A 27,277-nucleotide genomic window follows, 5' to 3' on the forward strand; every position below is an offset into this window, starting at 1 on the left:
AGAATGCAGTGGCACAAACATAGCTCACTGCAGTTTTGAAATCCTGGGCTCAAGTGATCCTACCACCTCAACCTCCTGAGCCGCTGGAATTACAGGTGTGAGTCACCTTGCCTGGTTCTTTTACTTTTTCTTTTAATACGTGTATGATTCTATTTTTGGAAAGACCAAGGTAAAGCTAGTTTATGCTCAGAGTCAGGATGTGTGGAATGTGAGGTAATGATTGGCCACGGGGCTACTGTGTTTCTAATTAAATTCTGTTTCTTGATCTAGGCACTGGTTATATAGGCAAATTCATTTAATCAACATTCATCAAGCCATATATTTAGGATGGTTTACTTTTCCATATGTATGTGATTCTACCATATACAGTTTATATTTAAAATGTGGGAGGAAGCTAGGGAGTACATAGGAAGTGTAAACAAAATAAATAAAACCTCCTAAATCAATTCAATACACAATGCCAAGGAACTTAAAGAAGTGGGGGCTTCACAGAGGAAAGAATTTTGTCTCTCTCTCTTTTTTATTTGGATCTGAGTTCACCCAGAATCTATTATTCAATGTCTTTGCTTCTGGACTGTGACTAGAGGAAGCAGACTTTGTCATAGTCAGCTTATTATATTTGCTGTCTAGCATGATGACTAGAATAGAGAAGAAAATTAATAAACATCAAATAAATGGACAGACTATTTAGCTAATTCCATTATGAAACTATAGCTTGTTTTCAAAGAGTTCTGCCTAGGAAAGTTTAGCTATCTTCCCAACTGATTTTTTTTTTTTTTCTTTCAGATGGAGTCTTGCTCTGTCGCCAGGCTAGAGTGGAGTGGCACGATCTCGGCTCACTGTGACCTCCGCCTCCTGTGTTCAAGTGATTCTCCTGCCTCAGCCTCCCAAGTAGCTGGGACTATAGGCATGTGCCACCATGCCCAGCTAATTTTTGTATTTTTAGTAGAGATGGGGTTTCACCATGTTGGCCAGGATGGTCTCGATTTCTTGACCTCCTGATCTGCCCATCTTGGACTCCCAAAGTGCTGGGATTACAGGTGTAAGCCACCACACCTGGCCCCAACTGAATTTTTTAATGTACTACTTATACCCAGATACTATAACAAGTACAGAGGAAGAGCAATGATTCAACAGCTCTACTTAGTATGGCTTAAATATTTAAATTAATTTTAACATTGAATAGCATCAAATTAATAGTTTTAAGGTTCACAAAAACGATATTTAAAGTTTCTCTATTAATCTCTCTCTATATATATGCACGTGATGCATATCACATAACTCCTTCATTGTATCTCCTTTCTTGTTAAATATATTAGCTTAACCCTTAAATGTTCTTGGGTGTATGTATTCTCAGGTTCATAAAATAGAATTGCAATGCTTTACATTATTATTATTAATTTTAAAAACTGGTGACATGTGCTTTATATTCATAGTATAGATATATAGAGAAGTATAATACATATCTCTGAAGTTTATTAATGCAAATGTTTTTGCATCATAAGATTTTTCATTTTGTTATTATCATTCACTTAAGTCCTAACAACACTAAATGATTAATTGGTATATATGGTGTTGGAGTAATTTCTGAATCAGTTCTCTGTTCTGCTAATATTTTAAAAAATGAATCACTAGGCAGTGAACAAAATTGTTTAATGCAATTAAAACTACTCAGTGATGTTAGAATGCCAAATCAATACCCATGAGAAAACAGGTCAAACGTGAGCATATTTATAAAACTGTCCTGGAACCTATGCAAAGAAATATAATTATGTCTGTACTAAAGGATCCTCAGAATGGGTGACTGAAATTTGAAAATCTTCAAAAGGGCCATAGAATCTGTCTAAAGAACGTATCAATTGTAACAGTGTTGTTTTTATGAGACATATTTAACTAATTTTTGAAGTATCTGAATCTGGCTATCAAACGAGGAAATCTAGATAGAATAACATAATAAGTATGTATTTAAAAAGTCACCATTTAAATCGAGAAAAAACTTTAGGAAATGAAAAAATTATCTTTTTTACCTATCTTTTCTATTTTTATGAAAATACAGTTAACCCTTATGCTTTAATTCTAACATTCCTTATTATCAGTCCCAAATTTTCCTTTATATATTATTTTAGTAGAACATTTTAATTTAAATAGACCAGCTTAATTTTTATGGAGACAATGAAAATTGCAAAAATTATGTAATTTCTCTCATAATAGAAATATTCTACATATTAATATAAGAAACAACTAAATATTTTTAAATAATGTAATTTACCTACATACAGTATTTCATATATTATTGAAAAAATTACGTTTATTAAGTTTTAAGTGTTGTTGCAATTAAGACTAGGCAGTTCATTTTGTGTGTCTCATTTATTTTCTAAGCGGCTCAAAATTAAATAAATATGCAATATGGAGTTAAAATAAAAATGGAAGGGTATAAAAAAGGAATTTTAAAAATTAAGAATTAAGGCTTTCAATAGATAATTTTTAATACATTTCCATCACTTAGCAAATTTAACTTCAAAATTCTTATCCCTAGTTGGGAATTATACTTATCTGGAAAGTCATTTAAAAATATTGATCCTATAGCCCCAGTCCACAAAATTTCAGTTTAATTGGTTTGGGCTGGTCCTGGGCCTCAGTATTTTTAAAATATTTCTCCAGGTAATTTTGTGACACACAATTTTTAAAAACATATTCTAAACACTGCATATTTTTATAAGCTTTCAAATGTAATATTTTAGTAAATTCAACTGGGCCATTTAATTTTTTCTGGTAGAGTATTACAATGGTGAAACCTTTGGAGACAGGGAAATGGTAGAGATGTAGATATGGGAAACAGACACACTATGAATATTAAAATGTAGAGGATTAACTTCTAGGCCTCTACACAGCTACAAAAATATAATCAAAATCTTCTAAATATTCTTTTTCTGGCACTAACTTCAGACAGTAGAAAACAACTCCTACTTCTGGGACTGTGAAAGTTTTAGAAACTGGTCATTGAAAACACACAAAATATAGAGAAACACCAATAAGTTACATTACATCCTATACCTGTAGAAGAATCATAATATTTGAAATATCCAAAAATGAACATTTTTTCAGACTCCATCAGAAATGGCATGACAATTCCGATTCCTGGGGCAGAACTGTTTTGGAAACATTAAAACTTTAGCTCTGATGGAGGCTAGTTATTACATGGGGAAGTATTCACTATTAGGCTATCTCAAGAAATGCTTTATCCATCCTGAGAATATTTGGATTTTTCTGGGTAAAGAATGGGTGTGCTGGCTGGGCTCTGTGGCTCATGCCTGTAATCCCAGCACTTTGGGAGGCCAAGATGGGTGGATTACTTTCAGTTGAGAGTTCGAGAACAGCCTGGCCAAAATGGCAAAACTCCAACTCTACTAAAAACACAAAAAAATTATCCAGGTGTAGTGGCACACGCCTGTAGTTCTAGCTACTCGGGAGGCTGAGGTAGGAGAATCGCTTGAACTCAGGAGGTGGAGGTTGCAGTGAGCTGAAATCATGCCACTGCACTCCAGCCTGGGCAATAGAGCGAGACTTTGTCTCAAAAAAAAAAAAAAAAGAATGTGCGGAGGAAACCCAAGCACTTTGTCTGTTCCATCCCTGGCTTCTCTGTGAAGTGAACACAAATCAAGGTGCTAGGCTTCAGTTACCTTGTCTAAGTATTTCTGGCAGCCTTGCCCTGGCTACTGCACCATTGTGAGGTGGTAATGATAAGAATAATGCCTCATACAATTGTGTCTGACACATGGAAAGCATGAAGTAAATGTTAGCTATATTTTTGAGTGGTATAAATGTTTATACTGCCCTTTCAAACTAAGATTCTATTCTAAAGCCTGCAACCATCTCTCTGGTAATCCCATAACTGATAATTTGGAGATAATCTAATTATTTAAAATGTTGAGATTATGTACTTCATTCATAATCACAATATTCTCTCAATTATAAAACAAGCACATCAAAATTAGAAACTTTTGCTCTTTGAAAAGTAATAAAAGACATGATTTAGTCTGGGAGTAAATATTTGTAATCCATGCATCAAACAAAAGGTAAGTATCAACAAAAGAACTTTCAAAACCCAATACTTAAAAAAATTGCAATTCAAAATGGGCAAAAGACATGGAGCGTGATGACTAGAACAGAGAAGAAAATTACACAGAACAGAGAACACAGAAGAAATATTTTGCAGAATAATATATACAAATGGCAAATAAACACATAAAAAGATGTTCAATATCATAGGAAAATGCAAATTAAAATGAAAACTATTATAGACAACCTAAAGTCTAGAAGAAATAAAAGTGATTTTAAATGACAATACACTATATATCTATCAGAATAGCTAAAACAAAAAACAGTGAGAACACTAAATGCTGACAAGGATACAGACAACTGGATCACTGACACACGCTGTTAGTGCGAATATAAAATGGTAAAGCCACTCTAGGAAACAATTTGACAGTTTCTTATAAAACTGAGAACACTGATGCAATATGACCCAGTATTGCATTCCTGGGAATTTATCTCAGAGAAATAAAAACTAATGTTCACACAAAAATGTGTATATAAACCTTTAAACTATTATTATTATTTTTTTTTTCAAGACAGAGTCTCACTCTGTCGCCCAGGCTGAAGTACAGTGGTATGATCTCTGCTCACTGCGACCTCTGCCTCCCGGTCTCAAGCAATTCTTTTGCTTCAGCCTCCCATATCGCCCTGCTAATTTTTTGTATCAAATATTTTTTGTAGAGACAGGTTTTGCCACGTTGCTCAGGCTGGTCTTCAACTTCTGGTCTGAAGTGATTCTGCCCGGCTCAGCCTCCCAAAGTGCTGGAATTACAGGCATCAGCCACCATGCCTGGCCTACATTAAATTTTTTAAAAAAATTATTCAGTAAAAGCACATTATTTTAAAAGAACATTATTCAATAATTAGTCGAGTATATTACCTTTATCTTACCCCGATCTAAATCCTTCCTGGAAATTACCCTTCTCATTTCACCGTCAGTTACAGAGCTAAAATGATCCCTTACTACTTATCCTATTCAAGGTAAGATTTCAACATTTCCTCCATCCTTCCTAACATAACTCATTTTACCTCGAACAGTTTATCCATATTCTGAGCCCTTATGAGTAGCAAAATTTATGTGCCTTGTGAAAATAACACGCACAGAAATAGAGGAAAAACCAGAATCAACGAAATTATTTTTAAGTGTTTTCTTTTAAAAGCATTTTAAAAGCTTTAATCCCTATAGTTTTATAACTTTCCAAAACTATATTTTATAGCTTGATAAGTAAAATAGAACAAAATATTTTTAAAGCACTGGATTGTGTCACTCAAATATTTTTAAACTAGTTCCTGACAACATAATGCTAAATATTTCCTTATGTTAGATTGGCTACGCATATAGAAAAATTCACAGTTTTGTACACATATCATCCTCTTTTATGCCTTTTATGCCTGCTTTTCCTTTCTGCTAAGAATAAGGAAAGTCCCTCCTCTTTCTGTTGTTTCTTAAAAAAAAAAAAAAAAAAGTTACTTTTTTCAAGATCCTGTAGAAATTTCAAAATATCATCAATTTGGTTACATTTTTTTTTCTAAATTTCTTCCCCACAAAATATTAGTTATTTTCAGTATCTACTTATCTAATCTGTATGATGAACATAGTACTCATGAAAAATATTGAGTGTTTTTGTTTTGTTTAACTCAACTAAAAATCTCATTCAAATGGCTTTTAATTATCTGTGATTTTTTTTCTTTACTAAACTATGTCCTCCTTGAGGATGGTACCAGGTTTTATTTTTAGGGTCTAGTACCTAGTGTACACTTCACAATCTTTTTAAAAAATTACCTCCCAGTTGGGCACAGTGGCTCACGCCTGTAATCCCAGCACTTTGGGAGGCTGAGGTGGGCAGATCACAAGGTCACGAGATCAAGACCATCCTGGCTAACACGGTGAAACCTCGTCTGTACTAAATATACAAAAAATTAGCTGCGCGAGGTGGCGGGCGCCTGTAGTCCCAGCTACTCGGGAGGCTGAGGCAGGAGAATGGTGTGAACCCATGAGGTGGAGCTTGCAGTGAACCCAGATCGCGTCACTGCACTCCAGCCTGGGAGACAGGGCAAGACTCCGTCTAAAAAAAAAAAAAAGAAATTACCTCCCCCGCACCCTCAACTTAAAAACATTTGAATTAAATGAGTAAATGAATAATCAGATGAAAGTATAATATATTTAAATTATTTGTGTGCTAGCATGCGTAATTATAATATTAGTTTTCAACTCCTCTGGCCTTTTTTGTAACCTATTTGTAACATTTCTTTTGAGATGTGCAGTCTTACATGGAATGTGCTTCCTACATAATAATAGTGATTGTGCTGAGTAATAAGTATATATCAATAACAGAAATACATTATATTGAACAAGGAAACCTATCCAGGACTTTTTTTTTAAACTTTACTTCTAAAAACTGAGGTTCCTTATATTATTTGATGTGGTAAAAAAGTGCTTAAGAATGTTATCCACGAATATAATTCACAATCTACTTCATACAGTGTATGAGTTGGAACGAAGTAATAGAAAATGCTTGGTAGATTTCAAGATGTACTTCAAGTTTAAGTAAGGAAATGACTTTCAATTGGGATTATATTGAAAATAAAGGGAAAGCCGGGAGTGGTGGCTCAAGCCTGTAATCCCAGCACTTTGGGAGGCTGAGGCAGGTGGATCACAAGGTCAGGAGTTCAAGACCAGCCTGGCCAATATGGTGAAACTCCATCTCTACTAAAAATACAAAATTAGCCACTCGGGAGGCTGAGGCAGGAGAATTGCTTGAATCCGGGAGGCAGAGGTTGCAGTGAGCCAAGTCGTGCTATTGGACTCCAGCCTGGGCGACAGACTGAGACTCCGTTTCATTAAAAAAAAAAAAAGAATACAGGGGAAACACCAAATAAATAAAAAAAATATATAGTACACAAGATTCCTAAGAAAAGTCATGAAGGGTAATGTTGATTAACAAGCCCAATCCAAGTTCCTTTACATGAGGCGTAAGGGATAAAATTCGTAATATAAGGGCATTTTAAACATAAAAATCACTGTAAGTAGTAAACAAAAATCCTCTGATATGTGAACTGCTCTAAGCATTTAATATATCCAAGACTGAGCAATAAATCTTAATTGAGACTATTTAGCTCAACAATGGATAACTGGAATGCTGATGTTGATTTGTATTTAACAGAAACAAAGTTTCCTAAATTGCCTGAAGGCTGCAATTACTCAGTCTTTAGTGACACACACTCATGAAATGCCAAGTTGAGTGTTTACATATGATTATGACGCACTTCTATTTTAAGTATGTAACACGTGGATTTAACAGCAAATAAACAAGGGAAGTCAGTGAATTACAATATAAAAACAATTCCTCAAACTAGAAAGTCTAATGTATCAGTGGCATTGCCATTTCAAAGCAATTAAAGATTCAGAAGTAATTATTTGTGAGGCACAATTGGCTAAGAGGTGAAATTGGTTCTTGCACACTCCTGGCTGCTTAGAAAAGTCAACTGTTGTGTCCTAACTGGGTCCACATTTCTTAGGAGTAAGCTAGTTCTGAGTTGTTCCCTTTCCTACATTCTATGCTTGAAAAGTATCAGTTTTATTCTCTGATCTTTGCTGAGGTCAAGTAATTGCTATATGAAATCAGCCCCTCTGGGCACAGCATAATGGTTAAGATTTAATATGGTCTTGAAAGCAAATAAACTTGGATTTGAATCCCAGCTTTCATCGTGGACTACCATCTTTCAACAAGACTCAGTTTCTGAATCTATAAAGGAGAAAAAGAACTTCTTCCAGAAATAATTGTTATCAGATGATAAATGCAAAGCATTTTGAAAGTGGCTGACATATTGCAAATGCTTAAAAATTAGTCACTATAATTTTATATTATTTTTGTTGACAGAGTGATCATGGTTCTACCATATGAAAGATCTCGATAAGTGCCTGCAGACACAAAGGTGTGGCCTCATGATGAGAATACAGGTACTATAAAGGGTATTAGGTAATAATTGCTATGAGCTAATTAATGCTTCTCCATTTTTACAAGGCAGAATGTAGTGTTTTCTCCTCACATTCTGGAAAAAAAAAAATTAAAATGTATAATCTGACAACAATATGCATGAGAAGAAATTCAATTGAACAGTGGCTCTTCTTTTCTTAATTGTTTAATTTTCTTCACTGAAATTTAAGGAATACTGTAGGCAGTTTGTGCCAGAGCTCACACAGACTCATCATTAAATAATAATTACAATAATTGCTTGCAATAAGTAAATGAAATTACAATGAGTAAATAATGCAGTGATTAATGCCCTTATGTATTTGAGCATTTCATGGTGTGATGATCATGTATGCCAGCAACAACAGGTTTGTATTTTTTTTTTCACACATTCATATATCCATTCACAGTACTGTAAAATTCCATTTTAGAAATCACTCAGTGGAATAGTTCTGAAGGAATCTTTTAAAGTGGTATCACCATGACATGGACTCCTTAGAATATTTCAAATATCCTATGTCAAGTGTTTCCTTGTGAAACAACTTTGATTCTATATTAAATAGTAGTTTGCGTTTATATATAAAACACAGAAATATTTTATCCAATTATTTGCATAGCAGTGTTAAATTATTCAGAAAGACAGAAAAAATAATAAAATATTAGTCTTAGCAAACTACTACAGGAACAGAAAACCAAATAACACATGTTCTCATTTATAAGTGAAAGCTGAATGATGCGAACTCATGAACACAAAGAAGGGAACGACAGACACTGGGGTCTACCCGACAGTGGAAGGTGGGAAGAGGGAGGGAGAGGAGCAGAAAAAAAGAGCTATTGAGTACTAGGTTTCATACCTGGGTGATGAAATAATCTGAACAACAAACCCCAGTGACACGAGTTTACCTACATAACAAACCTTCACATGTACCTCCGAACCTAAAACAAAAGTTTTAAAAAATAGCAAAAGGAGGCCTGGCGCGTTGGCTCAAGCCTGTAATCCCAGCACTTTGGGAGGCCAAGGTGGGGGGATAATGAGGTCAGAGATCGAGACCATCCTGGGCTAATGCGGCGAAACCCCACCTCTACTAAAAATACAAAAAAATTAGCCGGGCGTGGTGGCAGGCGCCTGTAGTCCCAGCTACTCGGGAGGCTGTGGCAGGAGAATGGTGTGAACTCAGGAGGCGGAGCTTGCAGTGAGTTGAGATGGCATCACTGCACTTCAGTCCGGGAGACAGAGCAAGACTCCGTCTCAAAAAAAGAAAAAAAAAAGCAAAAGGAATTTTAAATTAAAAAAAAAAAAAAAGGAAACACAATAATCTGAAATTCTTTAGTATTTTATCTTAATTAGTAAGAAATATAAGCTATTAAACGTATTTTAAGAAAATTATTGAGGCATGCACAGTGAAAATACTCTAACTTAAAAAAAAAATTACTATGCACTGTACTTTTAATCTGGTTATCCCAAAAGGGATAGATCAAAAATTACAATTAATAGGTTTGAAATAAATGAGGGATTACTGTAAAAATTTTTTGATTTCATCTTTATTCCCTGTGCTAAGAAGATTCGTCAATAAGTAGATAACATGGCTATATTTATTTTTGTCTCTTCTTTAATTTTTTGAGAAATCTGTCATTGAGGTGCTAATGAGAGTCCAAAGGCCACAGCGTGAGAGAGGGGAAGCTAGAGAAACAGCAAGAGGAATAAGTGGAGAAGAAAATTTAGAAGTATAACATTTCCAACTTTTTCTTCCTAGTTAGTCATATACTTATATAGCAACCCAGGTTCTTATACATAATATTTGTATATCATATTTTGAGAAAATAATGGTATAAATGTAAATCTGAGAGCACTTTAATATTTTTTTTACTCCTTGGATATATCAAATGAAATGCAACATGAATTCATACCTAGGTCACCAAGTAGGCACTTCCAGTGGAAATATTCTTTCTAAATATCACATATTCACAAATTAATCTTACTCTACTGAGACATATCAATAAATCTTAGGTTTAGTCAATCTTGTAGAGACTCTTGCTATGGGATAGGAAACATTATTCACTTCATTCAACAAATATTTATTGAAAATCGACTTATGTGCCAAAATTGTGCTATAAATTGAGAATATAATGGTAAATAAAGCAGATATGGTCCCTACCTTTGTAGTGCTCCCCTTTTAGTTGATGAGGCGGTAGGTAATTATATATTCAACAAACAAATTAAAAATGTAAATGATAACAGATTTAAAAAGTAAAATACAGTCCTAAAAGTGTCTGTTTTAGAAGACTTCAACCTGGTCACAGAGGCCAGGGAAGGATTCTTGGAAAATAACACTTGGCTTTTAGATAAGAGTGAGTGAACTAAACTAAGAGGAGACAAGAGAAATTTCTGGGCAAATAAATAACTTATTAAAATGTAGTATTAGTGAAAAGAGTAAAAATTGGGAGAATATCAAAGAAGGGAAATTAGACTGGAGTGGGAAGTTTTGGTCACACTGCACTTCCGTTTAGTTTCTAAACTCCATAAGGAAACTGTTTATATCACTTTTGTTCATGTTGTCTCCCAGTAACTGACACATTATAGGAACTACTTTTTTTTTAGTTTTTTTTTTTCTTCAAGACTCCCACATGCATACAAACCAACATGTGGACCTTTACTATGTTTCTTATGTTTTGTTTTGTTTTTTCTCATCGGGATGTAAACATTGCAAAGCCAGTATTACATAAAGTCCTCTGTATCATCCACAGTGCCCAACATAACACATTTAACACATTAAGATAGTAGCTGTGTATAATATTAGTAGTAACATAATCATTCATGTATTTTGAAGAATTTAGATTTTAAAAAGAAGGATCAATTGTGGAATTTTTTTTTTTTTCCTTTAATAGAGCTCTTATTTAGATTGTAGGTAAACAATTATGGAAATCAATGTTTGCACCAACATATACACAACTACTACACTTGCAAGGATATACATCAGTGGATAAACTACAGAAAAGTTTGTGTTTAAAATGTATGATGATTACTTTTATGTGTCAGCATAGCTAGGCTGTGATACCCAGTTATTCAATCAAACACTATCCTCAGTGTTGCCATGGAAGTATTTTGTGGGTGTGATAACCATCTGCAATCAGTTGACTTTAAGTAAGGGAGATTATTCTCAAAAATCTGGATGGCCCTGACCTGATTCAATCAGTTGAAAGGCCTTATGAACAGAATTGAGGTTTCCCTGATAAACTAACTCATTTTGTGGTCTTCAGCTTCAGCTCCTGCCTGAGAGTGTCAAGCATATCTTTAGTGACAGCCTGTCCAAGGATTTCAGATTTGCCTAGCCAGTTTTCAGGATCTCATAAGTCAACATTTTGCAACAAATAACATATATGTAGGTATACATATACAGCAGGTCCTTGAATAACATTTTGGTATAACATTGACAAGGGAAAAAAAAATTATCCCCATCTGGGTTCACTGTCTGGAGTTTGCCTGTTCTCCCCATATCTGTGTAGGTTTTCTCTGAGTGCTCTGGTTTCATTCCACATCTTAAAAATGTGCATGTTAGGTTAATTGACATGTTCAAATTGTCCCAGTCGAAGAGACTGACATCATCAAAATTGCAGAAGAGAAGCCAGATGGTTTCACTGTCCCCAACAGAAAACCAAAAATAATTATCCAGTGCCAAGATGATCACCAGCAATATCCAGGAACTGAAATCTGAGGCTGAGATGATCCCTGAAGCCAAAGAGAGTGAAAAACTCTGAGCAGACAGTAAGAGAAATAAATGGGCCTTTCTATTCATAATGCCCCTCCCCCAATCTGCCAAGCACCATGCATGAATGATTCCTCCTAGACTCATGGTTTTTCTACACTGGAAAAAATGAGATCAAGGCAGAGCCTGCTTCCTCAGCATCTTGGATCCCCTTTTAAGAAAACTATTACTGTCTGGACCCACAGGAAGAATCATGAGGGTCTGCAGGGAGAAAACCCCTGAGGGCAGCTAGAGACACAGAGGGGAAGTGGGATTAGAAATCCCAGACTGTGAAATACTGTTCTTTATCTCAGCCAAGGGGACACCAAATAAAAGTAGCTATTCAGTAGCAACACACTGTAGGAGGCAATCTCAATGAGTATTCTGAGCATGAAGCCCCAACCAGTCTCCTACAGAGCCAAGGTATCCTCCTTAGGTATCCCACTCCAATTCAGGACCAGAAGTGTTCTGAATACTTGTGAGAGTCAAGGCAAATTTGGGATTAAGATACCATCTAATGCCGAAAAAATAATAATAATAGAAAAAAAACCCATCAATCTAGGATTAAGTGGATTTACAAGTGACTGCAAAGAAACTCTAAGCAAACATACCCTAGAAAACCAACACAAGCCAGATACAAGTAAAAGGCCTTCAATAAAAAGCTATAGACATATATCCATAAGAAACAACAGAAAACAGGGAACCAACACCTCCTCAAATGAACAAAACAAAGAGCCAGTGACTAACCCTAATGAGACAGCAATTTGTGACCTCTCAAATCAAGAATTCAAAATGGTAGTTCTGAAAAAACTCACTGAAAGGTTACAGACAAAGCAAGGATCCTAAAAGCATCAAGAGATAAGAAGCAAATAACACATAAAGGAGTTGGCAATAGACTTCTGAATGAAACCATGTAGGCCTGGAGAGAGTGGGGTGACATATTTAAATTGCTGAAAGAAAAAAGCTGCTGAGCAAGAATATTGTACCCAGAAAGCTTTCCTTCAAACATGAAAGATACATACAGTCTTTCCCACACAAACAAAAGCTGAGGGAACTCACAATCACTAGATCCATCTTACAAAAAAAAAAAAAAAAAAAAAAAAAAAAAAATTCTAAAGGGAGTTCTTATATATGCAAACAAATAAACAAAAAAAAAATTAAAAAGATGCTAATGTGCATCAAGGTCTAAAACTCATTGATGAAAGTAAGCATAAAGACAAATTCATAATATTCTAAAAACAAGTAACAAAATGGCAGTAATAAGTCCTTACTTATCAAACACAATATTGAATGTAAATGGATTAAATTCTCCAATTTTTAAAAGACACAAAGCAGCTGATTTTTTTTTTTTTTTTTATTCAGGCTTTTTTTACTTAGGCTATATGCTACCTGTAAGAAACTCATTTCACCTATAAAAAGACACACATAGGCTGAAAGTGAAGAGATGGAAAAAGATAGCCCACGTAAATAAAAATCAAAAGCAGAGCAAGAATAACTGTTCTTATATTAGATAAAACAGACTAAGTCAAACTTAAAAAGAGACAAAGAAGGTCAATATATAATAAAAAAGAAGTCAATTCAGTAGTAGGATATAATAATTCTAAATATATATGTCTCCAACACCAAGGTAACCAAATATAAAAACCAAACATTAATAAATCTAAAGGGAGAGAGAGACTGTAACACAATAATAGTGGAGGAATTTAATACCTCACTCTCCGTAATTGACAGAACATTGAGACGGAAAATCAACCAAGAAACAGTGGCTTTAAACTATACTCTAGACTAAATGAATCAAACTGACATTTACAGAGTATTTTCTCCAACAGTTACAGAACATACATTCGTCTCATCAGCACATGCAACATTTTCCAGAATAGACTCTATGTAAGGCCACACAAGTCTAAAATAAGTCTCAACAAATTCAAAAAAGTGAAAATTGTATCAACTATCTCTCTGACCACAATGGGATAAAACTAGAATTCAATAATAAGAGAAATTTTAGAAACAATACAAACACATGACAATTAAACAACATGCTCCTGAATAATCAATGGGTCAATGAAGAAATGAAGAAGGAAATTTTATAAAATTAATGAAACAAATAAAATTAGAACATAACATACCAAAACTATGCTATAAAGCAAAAGCAGGGAAGTTTACAGCAATGAACACCTACATCAAAAAGTTAAAAGGTTTCAAATGAACATCTCAATGATGCACCTCAAGGAACTAGTCAAGCAAGAATAAACCAATCCCAAAACTAGTAGAAAAAAAAATAATGATAAAGATCAGAACAGAAATAAATACAATTGAGACAAAAAAAAATACAAAAGGTAAATGACATGAAAAGCTGTTTTTTAAAAGACAAAACTGACAAACCTTTAGCTAGACTAAGGAAAAAGAATAAAAGACAAATAAAATCAGAAACAAAAGAAGGAGACGTAATAGCTGATACCACATAAATACAAATAATCATTAGGGACTATTATGAACAACTAAACACTAACAAATTGGAAAACCTAGAATAAATGGATAAATTTCTGAACACATACAACCTACAAAGACTGAACCATGAAGAAATAGAAAAAAAAAAAGACCAGTAATGAGTAATGAGATTAAATGAGAATTTAAAAATACTCCATCAAACAAACAAACAAAAAACAACAACAACAACAACAACAGAAACCCAGGACCTTCCTGATGACTTCACTAGTAAATTACGCCACACATTTAAATAAGAACTAATGACAACTGTACTCAAAGTATTTTAAAAAATTGAAGTGGAGGGAATGCTTCCCAACTCATGCTGGAAGAGACCAGCATTTCCCTGATGTTAAAACCAGACAAAGACATGATAAAAACTAGGAAAACTATATCCCTAATAAACATAGATGCAAAAATCTTCAACCAAATACTAGCAAACCAAATTCAACAACATATTGAAAAGATTATTCACTACAATCAAGTGGGAATTATTCCAATGATACAAGCATGGTTCAACCTAGGCAAATTAACAAATATGATAAATCACATTAACAGAATGAAGGACAAAAGACATATAATCATTTCCTTAGATGAAAACACATTTTAAAAAATCCAATATCCCTTTACAAAAAATACTTCTCAGCAAACTGAGTATAGAAGAATCAGTCCTCAAAACAATGAAGGCCATATATAATAAATCCAAAGCTAAGTTCATACTGAGTGGAGAAAAAATGAGAGTTTTTCCTCTAAGTTCTAGAACAAGACAAGGAGGCTTCTATTACTACTTATTTTCAACATAGTACTGGACGTTCTAGCAAACTAGGAAGGAAGAAGTCAACTTATTTTTGTTTTAAGAGGCATGGATATTATAATTAGGAAAACTTAAAGTCCCCACCAAAAATCTATTAGAACTGATAAATTTAATAATGTTGCAGAATTTATCATACAATAATCAGTGGCATTTATATAAGTCAACAGTGAGCAAACTGAAAAAGAGATTAAGAAAAAATCGTGTATGCAATTGCTACATAAAATATAAAATGCCTAGAAGTAAACTTAACCAAAGAAATAAAAGATCTCTAAAAAGAAAACAATAAACTGCTGATGAAAGAAATTGAAGAACACACACAAATAAGCAAAGATATTCCATGCTCATGGAGTGGAAGAATTAGAATTAATATTAGTAAAATGTCAACACTACCCAAAGCTACCCACAGATTATATGCAATCTCTTTCAAGATACCAATGATGTTATTATAGAGCCACAAAAGACCCCAAATAGCCAAAGCAATCCTAAGCAAATAAATAAATAAAGCTGGAGGCATCACATTACTTGACCTCAAAATGTACTACAAAGACATAGTAAACAAAACAGCATGGTGCTGACATAAAAACAAACATAGAGAACAAAGGAACACACTAGAGAACTCAGAAATAAATCCATACAATTACAGCCAATACATTTTTGACAAAGACATCATGAACATACATTGTAGAAAGGACAATCTCTTCAACAAATGGTTCTGGGAAAACTAGATATCCCTATGCAGAAGAATGAGACTAGACTCCTATCTCTTGCCATATACAAAAGTCAAATCAAAATGGATTAAAGCTTAAATCTAAGATGTAAAACTATTAAATGACTGGAAGAAAACATTTGGGGAACACTTTAGGACATGGGTCTGGGCAATGATTCCTTGGCTAAGCTTTCAAAAACACAGCTTACAAAAAACAAAACAAAAAAGCATTTTGTTTTGAAACAAAATGTTTCAGAAACATTTTCAAAAAGCAAAAATAGCCAATGGGATTACATGAAAGAAAAAGGTTTCTGCACAGCAAAGGAAACAATCAACAAAGAGAAGAGCAAATCTACAGAATGGAAGAAAATATTTATAAACTATCCATTTGACAAGATATTGATAACTAAAATACATACAGAATTCTATTCAATAGCAAAATAACTAATGTGATTTTAAAATGGGCCAAAGATCTGAATAGGCATGTCTCAAAAAAAGACACACAATTGGCCAACAGTTACATGAAAAAATGTTTAACATCACTAACCATCAGGGTAATGTCACTCAAAACTACAATGGGATATCACCTCACCCCAGTTGGAACGGTTATATCAAAAAGACGAGAAATAACAGTAGCTAGTGGGGAGGTGAAGAAATGACAATACTCCTACGTTGTTGGTGGGAATGTAATTTAATACAGTTGACCCTCAATCAACAATGGTTTGAACTGCATAGGTTCACTTACATGTGATTTTTTTTTTTTTTTTCAAACAAGGACAGATTGAAAATATAGGGTATTCACAAGATGCAAAATCCACATGTTTGGAGGGCCAACTTTTTGTGTACACACTCCTGCAGGGGCGACTCCACAACCTGAGTTGTGTGGATTTTGGTATACATGTATGGTCCTGGAACCAACCCCCCATGTATACTGAGGGACTGTACAGCCACTGTGGAAAACAGTATGAAGATTCTTCAAAAGACTAAAAATAGAGCTAACATGTGATCCAGCAATCTCACTGCTAAGTATATTTTCAAAAGTAAGAAATTTAACATATAAAGAGAGAACTGCACTAGCATGTCTATTGCAACACTATTTATAATAATCATAAGTATCTATCATTAGCTGGATAAACAAAATGAGATACATATACATGATGGAATATTATTCAGCCATAAAAAAGTATGAAATTCTGTCATTGCAACATGCATGGAGCACCAGGTCATTATGTTAAGAGAAATTGGTGAGGCACAGAAAGACAAATACCACATGTTCTCCCACATATATGGAAGCTAAAAAAGTAGATCTCTCGTGCGTGGAGAGTTGATTGATGGTTACAAGAGGCTGCAGAAGGTACAGAGGAGTAGGGGGATAAAGAAAGTTTGGACAATCAGTAGAAAAGTACAGTTAGAAAGAGTAAGATCTAGTGTTTGATAGTAGAGTGACTGTGTTTAATGATAATGTATTGTCTAGTTCAAAATAGCTAGAAGAAATGTTTCCAATGTAAAGAAAAGTTAGAGATTTGAGGTAATGGATATCTCAATTTTCTTGATTTAATCTTTACATATTATATGCATGTATCAAAATATCACATGCATTCCACACTATACGTTATCATTATGTATCATTTAGAAAAAGATTGTCCCAATATAAGTGAGGGTGTGTGTGTGCATGAGTGTGCCCTGTGATGCAATAGTGTCCTTTACAGGGTTGGTTCCCACCTTGTACTCTGAGATGTCAGGATAGGCTTCAGTAATCCTGTGACCTTATAGAGAATGAATGAATGAATAAATGCAAATTGTTGTCAAATAAAAATTTATCAAGTACATAATAATCACACAAATCCACAACAATAAATGATGTGGCATGAAAGTACTCAGCAGGTCAGCCATATTTGTTATTGTTTGGTTTTAAACTATGTGGCAGTAGGAGGTATTCTTTTTCACTGTCACTTGGCAAACATTTGTTTCTTGGTTTAGCCCACCACAACTATGACCACCATCATTCAGTGATTCACCAAAAATTGGTTAAAATATTACATGTTTTTATTATTAGTCTTTCTTAAATGTATGTATGTGTCACATTTATTTCAATGCTTAATATTACAAGTGTTTTGGGTCTTTATTTAGAAATGTATTAATGTTTTTCTTCCCAGATATATGCTATAGAAACAGCTCTTGTTTATACTAATGATCCTATGGTGAAATTGTTTTCTTTATAGGTCTTTGACTTTAAAGTCACAGTTTCCAAGAACATGTTGATGATGTTAAGTGGTGATTTACTGTATATACAAATATACACACCCAGAATTGGCTTTCTTTCTCTGGTAGCACTGTGACTATTGTGGGTAAGTTTTTCAGAGTCAGCTGCTGAATGAACACATTAGTGTACAAATTTTTTATAAAGGTTATGTTTAATGTGTTTTAAAGGGGTTAAAAAAAATCCCTGAAACAAAGGCTTAATTTTATAAGTGAGAATCAAAACCATAAGCACAGCTTATTGTCTACACTAACTTGGCTTTACTATTTTACTGTTTTCAATAACATAACATTACTAGCCCAATAAATTATCTCCCAGGAAGATAAAAGTTGCAGATAATGTTGTTGATTTCAAGATCTTCCTGAAAGACTCATCAACTCTTCAGCAAGAAAAGCGTCAAACAATATTTTGTAACTTAAGGAACTTCAAATCACTTCCCCTCAAAATCTTTTTGCTGTTCTAATCAGTCTGAAATTTTTATATAATGATCGTTACTCAATCCTAACCACACCTTCATTTGAAAGACCTACCTTAAACCAGACTTCAAAATCTCAATTACAATTTTTTTTTTCTTTTTTTTTTTTTTTTTGAGACGGAGTTTCCCACTGGCGCTATCTCGGCTCACTGCAACCTCCAACTGCTGAGTTCAAGCGATTCTCCTACCTCAACCTCTCAAGTAGCTGGGACTACAGACGTGTGCCAACTGCCCAGCTAATTTTTGTATTTTTAGTAGAAACAGGGTTTCACCATTTTGGCCAGGACGGACTGGATTTCTTGACTTCGTGATCCGCCCGCCTTGGCCTCCCAAAGTACTGGGATTACAGGCGTGAGCCCCCACGCCCAGCTATAAATCTAAATTACAATTTCAACTTTGCCCTTTCCTCTCTTAGATATTACTAAGACTTGGCCAGTTAGTGTTCTCCTTTACCATTGTGAAGAAGAAAGTCAGCTGTGTCTAAACAATGGGTCGTTTTGGTAACACTTGGAGGAGCAAAATCCAACAGAGGAAAGAAGATGAAAATAAACTCATGAACTCACTATCCAGAATTGAACACTACTAACATTTCATTATACTCAATTTGAATACATTTATTAAATGTAAACTAAATTTAACTAATACTGTTAAAATTACCTTTGATAAAGAAGAAAGTTCTCTGTCAGATGTTATCATTGACTCTTCCATAAGTCAACTGCTATTATAAAATTGGTGTGTATATTTCCAGTTCACTTTTTTCTATAGTTTTTAAATAAGTATATCTGGGAGCAAGTATATTAATATTTTGTATTTCACTTTGAAATTATACAAATGGTATCATGCGATAAGTATGTAAGTAACATTCTGCTAATAACTTTTCTCAATGGTTTTGAAATGTATGTGAAGGAAATGAAAATATGCCACCCCAAAATATATTTCTTTGGTCTATTTTAAGATGACTACTCAGAGGGGCTGCAGACACAGGAATAGTTCTGAAAAGCTGTCCTTAGTAGGGAAGACTTGCATCTGTTGAGAAAATCTAGTGAAACACAGATGTAAGAGCTTTATCTGAGGCCTTCTTATCTACATTATCTGGAAGTAGGAAAAATTTAACTCACAGGAAAAGGAAACTAAAGGTCTGACATTATTACAGGTCTGACAAGGAAGCTTCTGTCACAGGCTCCCATCTATTCTTTTTGAGGGCTGCCACCTGTGAGGCTTCACCTGCATAAAGATAACCTTTGCTGGTCACGCCTTTTCTCCCTTTTCCTTCCCATAACCTGTTGCCATGCTCCAAGTCACTATTCCTTTCCATACAGTATAAAAACTTCAGTCACATTGCTCTTTTTATTTTATTTTTATTTATTTATTTATTTTGAGATGAAGTTTCGCTCTTGTTGCCCAGGCCAGAGTGCAATGGCACGATCTTGGCTCACTGCAACCACATGCCACCACATCTGGCTAATTTTTTGTATTTTTCAGTAGAGACAGGTTTTCACCATGTTGGCAAGGCTGGTCTCAAACTCCGGACTCCAGGTGATCCACCTGCCTCAGCCTCCCAAAGTGCTGGGATTACAGGTGTGAGCCACCACACTTGGCCACATGCCTGTTTTTAGAGTTTTATATTTGCAGGACTCCCGTGTCCATGTTCACGTTAATACATTTGTATGCCTTTTTTTTCCTGTTAATCTGCCTATTGTTAATTTATTTCAGCAGACTTAGACTCAAACCTTCAAAGGGAAAGTTTGAACTTCCCTACATATATATGTATGTAAGTAGACACACACACATCTGTATGTACATATCATACTTTAGTAATGAAAATGCTGCATTTACTCATTCATTTTAATGAAGATGTAGTCTCTTTTAAATTTTTAAATATTATTTAATGTACTTTCTTGAATGCATATATAAGAACTCTCTAGAATACTTAAGTATGAAATAACTAGAACATGAGATACTGCATATGAGCCTTTAAAAATAACCACATAAGTTAGATAATATTATCTCCATTGTATAGATATGCAACTGAGCCTTAGAAAAGGTAAGACTTGTTTAAAGTCACAGAGTCAATATGCATTGAAGCAGTGATTCATATTCAGATGTGTTTGGTTCCTCAAATAACATTTTTTTCCCCAACCGTGTTGTCCCTGAAATATGACAAAAAGAATGTTTTATGTATATGTGAAAATTGCTATACATTGTCCCTAATTTCTGGATTTCTTAATTTTCTTTTTCTTCTTGTACTTAGACTTTGAACAATTTAATTCACTTAATTTGGATTGGCAAATCCAAATGGTGAATGTTACCAAAGGAGATGTTAAGTGATCTACAAACACTGCTCATGGTAGGGAGATGGGAGAATAGAGGCAGGAGAGACTTCGTCTGCTCACTTTCTTCTTGTGGGTATCTAAAATAAGGATTTCTGGGGCAGAGAGGGATGTGAGAGTATATAGCAGGCTGGGGAATTGCAGAGCATTCAGATTTTGGAAGTATTTAAAAAGTTAAAAAAAAAAGAGTATTGCATTTATACATGGACAACACAGCTTTTCATTAAGCACTGGGGAGACTATCAATCTGGGCACCTGCTTAACAGGAATAGCAAGCTAAAGTGGAAAGTTACCAGAAGGCGCTTAACTTTCAACTTGTTTGCCTCTTAGCCCGAGCAGCAAAGCAGTACTGAGTTAAATCCCCACATTTATGTAAACATTTGCTCATTTCAGAGGCCCACTTGGTTACGTATATTTCCTCTACTACATTTCTATGGAATCTATTGTTTATTCTTCAGTAAACTCACTTAGAGTCTTAATACTACAGACAATCATATAATTTGAATTCCAGTCTGTTGGACCTAATGTACACACTACCGCTATTACTGACAGTTTCTATTATTAAGGGCCAGATGTTTTGCCTCATAAATTTTTCTCATTCAGTTCTCATGAGAACCTTATAAAAAAAGACATTTTGTCTTGATTATATGAATAGGGAAACCAAGCACACCAAGCTAACAGTAACTTGCTCAAGGGCAATGAGTTAAATTTACTTAATGGAATCTAAAATAATTTAGGTTCCTGTGCCCCTTCAGGAAAAGGACACTGTCAAATTTTTATCAACAGGCCTAGTGCAAAATCCAATACTCAATAAAAATCTGTTTATTGAATAAATGAATGTTTAACTCACAGCCATATTCAATACTGATTTAAGGTATAGTCAATTATGCTAAAATAATATGTCTTGTACAAATTAAAACTTTTAAAAAGTGTCATTTTGAAAATCTATTTTTTAAAATTTTCAAATATAATCACTGACATAAAGTAGACATATGTATTATTGAAAGCTGAATCATCATCCTTATGCAGTTAAAATATCACTTGGTGAAAAACATCTGAGGGACCAGCTATAAATTGTGAATAGGTAACACAAATACCTCTCTTATAAACTTTTTTTATTTAAAATTATAAGCTGTTAGGTCTTTTATTAAAAAAAAAAAAATTGAGTAGTAAACTGGATATTTAGTGTTAGAAAAGACAAGGTTTTCACCATTATAGAAATAAGCATATACATTAACATTTTGGTACAAACTATGATTACCATATTACAATGTAAGGGCTCGATTTGCTTATGCTATTTCTATCACACTCATTTTTCAACATTACAAATTCTGAACAGTTCCAGATAAGGACCAGCTGAATTGCCTTAGTTCAAACTGAGTCCTTTGTATGGGCCCTAATCTTGTAGAGACCCTTGTTTCTTTAGTTCTATCATCTCCCACATAGAAGCATTAGTGTTTCAATTTGCCTTTAATTTCTAATACAACCCTGACTTTCAATTATGTAAAAATCTTAGAACAAACTGGCTAAAGAGTTGTTAACAGTATCATTTTATGTCAGAGGTTTATTCTATAGACCACATGAAAAGAATTATTTATTGCAAATCTTAGTGATACTACACTTTTATTGAATCATGACTCTGAAAAATGTGTCCTAAATTTCTAAAACTAAGTTTCTAAATTTCTAAAACTAAGAAAAAATTGACAAGCTTCATGATATATTGATTGTTTTCCCAGATTTGAAAAATACATAGTATTCAACTGAAACAAAATAATGAATTTTCTGCTGTATATTCCACCATTTGCGTCTTTATTATAATAATATCACAATTGGGGCTTACTAATATTTTAAAAGGTATTTGGAAATGACAAATAGGCCCTGTAACAATATTTGCTTCTCAAAGGTATGCAAGAAAACATGAGGAAAAAGTGATTAAGGTTCAAAACAGTATTATAGATATCTACATGCAAATGGGTAAAATATTATATTCTAAGAGAATGTTTATACTTAATATTTTCAAAGATATTTCTTGGGAACAAGTCAAAGTTCTCTGTCAGTGCCATCATGTTATATCTGATTATTTGCAATGGTTGGCAAAGGTAGAATAAGAAACTAAATTAACACACTGCGGAGTAAATGAAGACTAAATACTAAATATCAAAACCCAAAACCTTGTAATTATCAAAAATGACACAATAATGATGATCAGGAAAAGACTCAGTAGTTATACTGCCACTGTAGTATTGTATCAGATATTTCACCAGTGAAAATATTTATTAATTACATTAATGTAACTTATTTAATACATTGCAAAAATTATATTAAAAAATTAATCTTCCTGTTCAGATAATGTTTCCTCCTCGCCTAATGTGATAGTTAATATTGAGTGTCAACTTGTTTGGATTGCAGAATGCAAAGTATTGTTCCTGGGTGTGTCTGTGAAGCTGTTGCCAAAGGAGATTAACATTTGAGTCCGTGGACTGGGAGAAGCAGACCCACCCTCAGTCTGGGTGGGCACGATCTAACCAGCTTCTAGCATAAAAGCAGGCAGAGAAAGAGCAGACTTGGTGAATCTTCTCGCCTCCATCTTTCTTCCATGCTGGATACTTCCTGCCCTTGAACCTCACACTTCAAGTTCTTCAGCTTTTGGAGTCTTGGACTTAACAACAGTGATTTTGCAAGGGGCTTTCAGTCCTTTGGCTACAGACTGAAGATTGCACTGTCGGCTTTCCTACTTTTGAGGTTTTGGGACTGGGACTAGCTTCCAGGTTCCTCAACTTGCAGATGGCCTATTGTGGGACTTCACCTTGTGATCCTGTGAGTCAATTCTCCTAATAAACTCCCCTTTGTATGTTCATTTATCCTATTAATTCTGTCCCTTTAGAGAACTTTGACTAATAAACCTAACAGAAACCCAATGGATTCAATGAAATTGATCAATTCCTGAATTTACTTATTTTACTAATCTTTAATATTTTCTTTTAGGATCTAGATCAAAGGTATATTGTGCAAGTATAGGTTTGTCACATTGAAAACTTGGTGACTATTAAAAAATACTCACCAACTGGCTCCTTCTGATTCTGAAACAGAATCTTGCTATTACTGCCATCCATATTTGCCATGTTAATTGTGTTTCCATCGGTCCAGTAGAGTTTTCTTAATTCAAAAGAGATATGGATTGAAAATATTAGATGTAGACCTACTCACTGAGTAGAAATATACACTAAAAAACAAAGTAAACATAAAAATATATTCTGGACTCAGGAGTAACTCTCTTCAGAAAAATCGAAAATTGTTCAGCCATTTGCTGGCGATAACCTACATATTTGCCTGAGAAGTAAGTACCATTCTTGCTTTTTCCTGACAATGAAAAAAAAAAAAAAAATCTCACTTCCTTTTTCCTCCTACATACATGACTGAATATTTAGCTAAGACTATAGTAAATTATTTTCCTTGTTAAGTAATTCATCAAGATTGAGTCCTCTTGGCTCTGAAAAAATCAGATGCCACAGAGGGTAACAAACTCATTTCTACTATTGCTGTTGAAAGCACTAGAGAGAAAAGAATCTCTTTCAGCTCTATGCAAGCTCCCTTAAGGGTACAAGGTGACCATCCAAAAGATTGAAGAATCTGATCTACATCGCAGTGACCATGATACCAACATGCAGTACATGCATTTTTAACCACTGGCTTTCAAAATGAAAGCAACCACTTTCTCCTACATCTGTTTTTATTCAGAACTGTCATTTCTTAGAAACATAAATTAATGAGATCTTACACATGTCACAGATATATATGTTGGTGTAATATATATATAATCTCCAGATAATAAAACTCTAACCAGGAATCTCTTTTACAGTTTCCATATTTAAATTTTGTGACTCTTATGGCTGATATATATATATATATATATATATATATATATATATATATATATATATATCTCCTATGAATTAAATAGTGTTTTTATATAAAATCAGAGCAAAAGTCTCTGAAATTTTGGAAAAGCTTAAAAAAAAAATAATCATACTTTACCCCCTGACTGGGTGAGCTGCAAGACACTGTGGCTTATCGATTCCATGGATAATTGAGGTTTTCAAAGAGCCATCTAGCCTTGCCACATTAATTTGCGTTTCATCATATTCTGAGCTAATCCAGTATAAATTACGTGACACCCAATCCACTGCTAGTCCTCTGATACTCTGAATATCTATAAAACAGGAAAGAGAAGATTTAAAAGTGAATGAAGGTTTTCATTGTATTGGCTCTCCAAGTAGTTATTTTCTATCTGAGGGAAAATTTAATTTACACTTTAATTTGTTAGCTAAAATCACACAAGATTGTAATCTCATTCCCTTATCAGCCCTTCTTAAGGCATGAATAATCATTAATGTCTTACTGCTGAGCTATTTGAAAACCTGAAGCAACAATTAGCATTGAAATTACACTAACAGTCAATGATTCACTAGTAAACACTTAGGAGCAAACACAGGCAGCAGCCTTATGAGCCAAGGTGACCAAAATTCAAATTAGAGTCATAGCTTCTCCAGTTGGTAGCACATCTTTCTAGTTAGGAGAAAGTACTTGTGGGCCATCAACAAATGGGCTATTTTATGGTTTAAGTGCCAAGTTGTTACTAAAATGAAATAAAACAATTCAACTTTCCTAAAAGAATCACCAGAGTTGAACATCTTTCAAAACATAATTAAGAGGAATTGACTGAGAAGAGAAAATCCAATAAAATCATTTTAACATTCCTTCAACGCGGGTTTTGCAGAAAATTCTGAAATCGAATTAAGTTTGGATTTGTTACAGTCAATATAAATATTTTGGTTGTTAGTCCTGTATTATTGAATTAGACACCTTTTAAAACAATTATGGAATTTAGGCTTAAATATAATTGCACATTCCAACTTCAACTTAAAAATTGCACCTTTTCAAGAAAAACAAAAATAAAGTGTTATAAAGGATGAATGCAGAAAATCTTTTCAGAAATATTAACATATAAAGTAGTCCAGTTTAGTGTCCAATTTATAGCATTTGATTGCTCTACCTTGATTTTGGTTTTATTTTAGAAAATTTTAATATTTTCTAGCATTCTGTACTTATAGAGTTCTCTAGACCACTATTTCTCAAACTTACAAGACACCTGGAGACTGTTAAAATAAAGATTCTAATTCAGTAGTTCCGAGGAGAGGCCCAAGATTCTGTTATTGCTCAAGGTTGGTGATTCCCATCAAAACTTCTGAGCAGCTGCTACTTAGCTCTATTCAATTGCTATATCTTCCATTTTTATTCTTTTCAGAAGAAGCCACAAAGCTAGATTTTTTTAATGTGAAAGTGGAAACTCCAGATCTGTAAAGTATGCCAACTAGTTCAAAATGTAAGACGGCAAAACAAGATGTGGGGGCCTGACAGTTCTGAGTCAGCCGTAAAGTGCAGTATTTGAATGGTAGGTTTCCAGCTTACATTTCCATGCCAGAATCTCAACTGAGCCTACCTTGCTGCTCAAAAATCCTTTTAGTACTTCTAAGTAACTATTAATCACAGTTGCCTTAGAAGATATTACTCGTGTTTCTGGTTCTCTTCAAATCAAGAACCCTCTCACTCTGCAAATTACTTTTCATGATTAATGTGCAGGTAAGTTGGTTAATTTCAAATATAAACTTATTTCTCAATCTTAAACTTCACATTTCTTCTTATTTTTAGTCATCCTCAACCAGTTTCTTTTTTTTTTTTTTTTAGACAAAAGTAATATACCACTTCCTTAAAATTAAACCTGCCACATCTTATATATATTTATTTCCCTCACTCAGAATCTTTATTCCTTCTTCCCCTTCTTTCACTCTCTAGAATTAATTGGTTACTGAGAGGTTGTATGGATGTAATAAGAATATTTGGGTTGATGTTCAGGTTGAGTGTCTATTTTTGTCATTAATCAAGTCATTTAAATGTCTTTTAGTCTCTTTTCTTACCTGTGAAATGGGCTATAGATAACACATAGTATTGTTATGAATATTATAATACATTAAATAATGTGTATTTATGCAGCCTAATGTAGGGCTGAAGAATATTTTGTCAATCTAAAACTTAATATTTTCTGCATTTTACCTTGGATTGTTTGGTATTGGCAAAAATAATAGAATAAGTTTCTATTTCCCCTAAAATACTTGTTCTTCAAAGTTGGTTTTGTTTGTTTGTTGTTTTTGTTTGTTTTTGTGGCGGGAGGTGAGGGCTAAGCATTGTCTCTGCTGCTCAAAATCCTTTTATTCATTTATGATAGACTCTTAGTAATATGGCCTAGAGAATATATTCCACTCAAAATTGTAAAGCACAGCCAAATGAAAGCCATAAATATCTATTTAGTCTTTTGTCAATTCTATAGTTCATGCTCTC

The 27,277-nt window shown here is 33.9% G+C and overlaps 1 protein-coding gene across 1 annotated transcript in view; it reads right to left on the reverse strand.

Annotated features, from left to right (window-relative positions):
- LRP1B (LDL receptor related protein 1B) overlaps positions 1-27,277 on the reverse strand; it is a 1,897,925-nt gene that overhangs the window by 580,138 nt on the left and 1,290,510 nt on the right. The window contains exons 30-31 of the mRNA XM_073019651.1: positions 24,917-25,091; positions 23,943-24,037 (exon numbers count right to left, since the gene is read on the reverse strand). Coding sequence (XP_072875752.1) covers positions 23,943-24,037; positions 24,917-25,091 — 270 coding nt within the window. The remainder of the gene's footprint in view (positions 1-23,942; positions 24,038-24,916; positions 25,092-27,277) is intronic.

This window comes from Chlorocebus sabaeus, chromosome 10 (assembly GCF_047675955.1).
Source record: "Chlorocebus sabaeus isolate Y175 chromosome 10, mChlSab1.0.hap1, whole genome shotgun sequence".
Classification (NCBI taxonomy): Eukaryota; Metazoa; Chordata; class Mammalia; order Primates; family Cercopithecidae; genus Chlorocebus; species Chlorocebus sabaeus.